The 5,608-nt window shown below is 38.4% G+C and overlaps 1 protein-coding gene across 1 annotated transcript; it reads left to right on the top strand.

The window, feature by feature from the left end:
• The first annotated feature begins 1,514 nt into the window (after positions 1 to 1,514).
• Positions 1,515 to 5,120, top strand: LOC129579914 (DNA replication licensing factor MCM4-like). The gene is made up of 6 exons (XM_055470099.1): positions 1,515 to 1,532; positions 2,973 to 3,259; positions 3,539 to 3,721; positions 3,941 to 4,307; positions 4,468 to 4,709; positions 4,898 to 5,120. Exons 1-6 carry the CDS (start codon positions 1,515 to 1,517, stop codon positions 5,103 to 5,105), a joined length of 1,305 nt encoding a protein of 434 aa, XP_055326074.1. The 3' UTR covers positions 5,106 to 5,120.
• The last annotated feature ends 488 nt before the right edge of the window (positions 5,121 to 5,608 follow it).

A 5,608-nucleotide genomic window follows, 5' to 3' on the forward strand; every position in this document is an offset into this window, starting at 1 on the left:
GTGTGTGTGTGTGTGTGTGTGTGTGTGTGTGTGTGTGTGTGTGTGTGGACAACGAAATGTTTCCTTTCTTCTGCTTCTATTTCTCGTTTGCCATCCAGGTAGATGAACTGAGGTAAAACAAAGCACACACACAAACGCAAAAAAACGATTGTAGTAAAAATAAGAACTGACCCAGTGATCGTTAAATCGTTGGTTTTCCCTTTTTCTCTCTCCCACTCTCCCTCTGATTTTTTTCTTCTTCTTCGCCGTAGTTATCATTGTGATGGCCTTTGATTTTGCTGTTAGAACATTTTATGACTGTGCAAACCATTCGGATTTGCTTTTCATCATATCGAATCTCGACTGTGTCTTGGCTATTTTATGATTTCTCATGAATGTGGTATTCTTTTTTAATTTGTTTTGCTCATCATGTTTTTCCTCTTATTTTACAGCTAATCACACGTGAGCAGTTCGAGGATGCACTGAAGGAAATCCAAGATGAAGGGATGATTGTTGTCATGGGTAACAATACGATTCGAATATGCTGAAACAGAGAGCACAGCATCGAACACCCACATACATACTCACAACACAACTTCACGTACAACAACACATCTAAAACTTTCATTTCCGTTTACTTCATTTTTGGACCCATATTTAATATCTCAATTTATCGTTAATAGTTTGCACCTTACGATGGAAAGGTTGCATGTTAATTTTTTTTCTAGTTTAAGTTTTTGAATTGATTTCCATTTTTTATTACGTACAAAAACCCTTTGAATACATGCCAACAATATGCATACCATTTGTTTTTTAATCAATTAAAAAAAGAACAGATTTTGATGACATAAGTCATGATGCAACTGTGACTTTTCATTTGTGTTGCAATACCATTTAGCTGAAATATTTCAGCTCTGCCATAATTTAAAAGAATGTTCAAGGCACGAGAGACACTGTGAGAGACGGACAGGGTTAATGAGAATAGATGAAAAATCGCTGATGTTCGCGTAGGTTTTTTGCAATTCACCAATTCATCAATAGCATTCGTATTTAGTTATTCTTCATCGGATACATTTTAGTTTGGTTCTTCGTGCATATGTCAATCGGCAGGCTCAGGCAACACAACGGTTTCATGTTTTTTTTCATATTCACCATTTTCAATGTGTGTGCATGGGTATGGTTGTTCGGTTCTAGGGTTTAGATCCCTTCAATTTTCCATGCAGATTTTTTTTTCGGTGGAACATTTTCTCTTCTTTTTCTTCCTGTGTGTGTCTCTTCTATTGTAGCCCATGCTTTTCGGTGTGTATTGCACACACACACTGCATCTCGCTTCCCCCTCCTCTCTTTCTCTTTCTCGGTTTCCTTTTTTTCAGTTGCCGCTCGACACACACTTGTGCAACTGTATTGGTGCAGCGCACATTTCTTCTCTGTGTACAACAACAGTTTCATTTCAATATATTCTGTATATAGAGTCTATGCACTTGGAACCATTTAGTTAGTTTAGTTCTGAAAATCTTATAGTACGATTGTTACCAATGTCATACAGCTATCATGTAAGTATTTTAAACTTTCTCAATTCCGGCTTCTGACTTTTTTGTTGTTGTATAGACCAAGCCCATCGAACAATAATTATTCTGATCTAAACTAGCGAAAAAAAATGTCGCGCTAAATAATTAATTTTTTCGTCGCACTATTGGTCTGTTATATTGGGTGAGTTTGCGCCTGCACTCCAATCGAAGAGACTAGAAAATTCAAGTGACATAACGAAATATCCTACCGACCCGACCGATTCGGATTGTAATCCGCTGTGTTGCCACCAAAAATGCAGTTGAGCGCGCATTCGGTTTGGCTTGATGTATGGCACAAGAGGGAAACATGTGGAACCACATGGCTCAACATCGAATGCGCAATCGAATTGTTTGTGTGAGAACACTTTTCCATGCTTGAAATTGTTACTTTTATCCTAACCTTTGTCAAATGGAATCAAAATTAGCAAAATTTTGTTTCAACACATAAAACTGATCTTTCATCCCATGAACTTAGTTTCTCGCTTTCGCTTTCGCCATGCTTCACAGTAAGATTTTATTTCGCTTTTCGCTCATATCATCGTGACGATGATTCTTCTTTCTTCTGTTATTTTTTGCTCTCGCCAAAAACGGAAAACTTATGCGGTGTCGCCTCATACACAAACCAAACAGCGTAAGCGTTAAACTGAGATGATGGGATAGCAAAGGTGAGAGTGAGCGAATGAGTGAGTGAGTGCGTGCATGCATGCATATGCAATCGACTATCGAATTCATTTGCGAGATAAAGATACAGATTACGGAGAGTAAAAGCCGCACCAGACAGCAAAATATTGAATGTTGTTTTTGTTGTTTTTTTTATTCAGGTCTATAAATTATTATCAGAACTTCTGATTCAGAAGGAAATATCAAGAGTTGAGGGAGAGGTGAAAGCATTGATAGCGGACAACACAACAAAATTGGTCCAAATCGAAGAGGAACTAAAAAAAATTAATAAAAATATACGTGATTTGATTAGGCAACAAGAAGCATTCCTTAAGGAACAAAGAACCTTAAATTCAACTATATTTGCTTTGATTGAGCAAATACGAAACAAGTAATTTTCTGAGTATATTAATTTAGTGTGTAGCTTTTCGTACTTAAGTGAGAATATTTTGTTCTTTTGTTTTTATTTTTGTAATTATTATTTTTCATTGTAGTACCCAGGTGAACGCGATAGGCTTTGATGAAAGCCTACATTCGTCGGTGAGGCTTTCATAATTTTTATTTACATTTTAAATACTGAACGCCTAGGCTTTCATTGCTACGAATGCACGAAATAAGTGAGAATAGCAAAGCCAATCGCGTTCACCTGGGTACTTCTCAATCAAACAATCAATCATTTTCAATCAATAATTTTCGTTCAATCAACCAACCACTTATCAGGCGAAAATCATGTTACGGCTAAATCAAATTTTCAAAATTCTTCAGGTTGATATTGCCGCTGGCCAAACACCGCATAACGTGTTGCTGTTTGCATACAATGATCTGTGCGATGAAGTACAAGCCGATGATCGTATCACAGTTACTGGCATCTATCGAGCTATTCCGATTCAGGAGAATCCACGCGCACGTAACGTTGAGACTCTTGGGGTTGCACCATACATCTATGAAAACACCGACATTAAGTATGGTATCCTATTGCAATTGTTCGGCGGCACTAAGAAGACACACGCTTCATTGGGTCGCCAAAACTTCCGTTCCGAGCTGCATCCCAAGTGGACGCTGAACTCCTTTCCACTCTCTTTCTACTCCATTTACAAACCTTTGTGTATAATAAATAGGGAAAGGAGTAACGACTCCCTTTTTGTCTCATCTTCTTCTTCTTCTTCTTTTAAGATGTTGTGTGCTCACAGCGCATAATAATCAGAATATAGGAAGAAGCAGAAAAAGAAGAAAAAGAAGAAGAAGATGAGACAAAAAGGGAGTCGTTACTCCTTTCCCTATTTATTATACACAAAGGTGTGTAAATGGAGTAGAAAGAGAGTGGAAAGGAGTTCAGTGTCCACTTGGGATTTGTTGCTGTGCGGTGATCCTGGTACATCGAAATCCCAGCTACTTCAATACGTCTACAATTTGGTTCCGCGTTTGCAGTACACTTCGGGCCATGGCTCATCGGCGGTCGGTTTGACTGCTTATGTCACCAAAGATCCAGAAACGCGTCAACTGGTTTTGCAAACGTAATTATTTGTCTCGTCATTTAATCTGGTTTTAGCTTTTGATTTCTTATTTTCAAACATTTGCAATTTTGTGCAACAAGCGCACGGTTTTTGCTTACTTTTTTGGAATAGAAAAAGATGCTATTGACTGGCTTGAACAAAAGTTAGCTGTTTGTAGGAAAAAAACTTAGGAATTGTGAATGGTTCTCATGTAAGCCCTCTCTATCTTTTCATTCACAGTGGTGCCCTGGTATTGTCTGACAATGGTATTTGCTGCATTGATGAGTTCGATAAAATGAATGACTCAACGCGTAGTGTTTTGCACGAAGTGATGGAGCAACAAACATTAAGTATTGCCAAAGCCGGTATCATTTGTCAATTGAATGCTCGAACGTCGATTTTGGCCGCTGCCAATCCATCGGAATCACAATGGAACAAGAACAAAAACATCATTGACAACGTTCAATTGCCACATACGTTGCTGTCGCGTTTTGATTTAATTTTCTTGATTTTGGATCCACAAGACGAGGTGTTCGATCGTCGTTTGGCATCACATTTGGTGTCATTATACTATGCCACACCACAAGATGAAGAAGACACATTGTTTGTAAGTACACCTACACATTCAATCGATGTTGAACGTTTTGTCTCTTGTTCAACTGCGTTGTTCGACCATGTTCATGGTTCAATTGAATCAACGTGTTTCATGTGCAACAGGTTTAAAACAAACGATGTCTCTCTCTCCCTCTTTCTCGTTATTCCAATAGGATATGAGTGTATTGCGTGACTACTTGGCATATGCAAAGGAACATGTTCATCCAACATTATCGGACGATGCACAACAGCGTTTGATTCAAGCATACGTTGATATGCGAAAAGTTGGCGCTGGACGTGGTCAGATATCCGCATACCCACGTCAATTAGAGAGTTTGATTCGTTTGGCCGAGGCTCATGCTAAAGTTCGTCTCAGCAATGTCGTCCAAATCGAAGATGTTGAAGAAGCATGGCGGTAAGATTGCAACCAATTTCATTCCGTTTTACATTTGATTTCGCTTCATTACGTTTTTATTCCGCTTGTGAATGGACAATGCAAATGGAAACAATCAAAATGAAATCAAATGTAACTAATGTATCAATTTGTAAAATCAAAATAGATGCGCATAAATGAACAAACAAAAAAATCCATCCATTCCATAGGTTGCATCGTGAGGCATTGAAACAATCGGCCACGGATCCGTTGTCGGGTAAAATCGATGTTGGTATCCTAACGACCGGTTTATCGACAACGGCACGGAAGAAGCGAGCCGATTTGGTGGCAAATATCATGGATATGCTGAAGAAGAAAGGCAAACTGCTAACAGTATCATGGAACAAATTGTTTGTCGAATTGAAAGAAAACTCATAGATTGTGAGTCGAACGAAAAAAGTTTCCTTTTTCTCTGTGTCATAAAATCATTTCATGTTTTCAGTTGTTGTTTCTTATTTTTCCTGGTACGGTCTAACACTTATTCAACATTCGACACGGTTCAAATGCCATTTAACCGACAAAGACAGCAGCAAAAGCAATACACAGAGCATAGTACTATCACCAAAAATCCATGCAAAACGACACACAATAAACCAAATCTCAGCACTTTTTTTTGATTATTTTATGCTTTTTGCCCCTTCGTTTTCTACGTTCTCTGCCATTTTTTTTCATCGTGTGGATGTATGGTGTGTGTGTTGAAGCAACTGAAACTTGTTGTTTTGTGCAGAGTTTCGCATAAGCCTGTTTATGCACATATAATTCCATTCGAGCATGGCTTTGTGTACCAAGCAATTTTCCATGTTTGGATGATTTGCTCCAATATCTGTATGCTGGGTGTGTGTGTGTGTGTGTGTGTGTGTGTGTGTGTGTGTGTGTGTGTG

This window comes from Sitodiplosis mosellana, unplaced genomic scaffold, assembly GCF_009176505.1.
Source record: "Sitodiplosis mosellana isolate CC-2019 unplaced genomic scaffold, AAFC_SMos_1.0 Smas_scaffold_6757, whole genome shotgun sequence".
In the NCBI taxonomy this organism is placed as follows: domain Eukaryota; kingdom Metazoa; phylum Arthropoda; class Insecta; order Diptera; family Cecidomyiidae; genus Sitodiplosis; species Sitodiplosis mosellana.

Bases quoted from the DNA above. Each gene is read 5' to 3' on its own strand.
- LOC129579914 (XM_055470099.1), top strand. The intron at 4,308-4,467 runs GTAAGTACACCT...TTATTCCAATAG, and splicing joins ATGAAGAAGACACATTGTTT to GATATGAGTGTATTGCGTGA. The intron at 4,710-4,897 runs GTAAGATTGCAA...TCCATTCCATAG, and splicing joins GATGTTGAAGAAGCATGGCG to GTTGCATCGTGAGGCATTGA.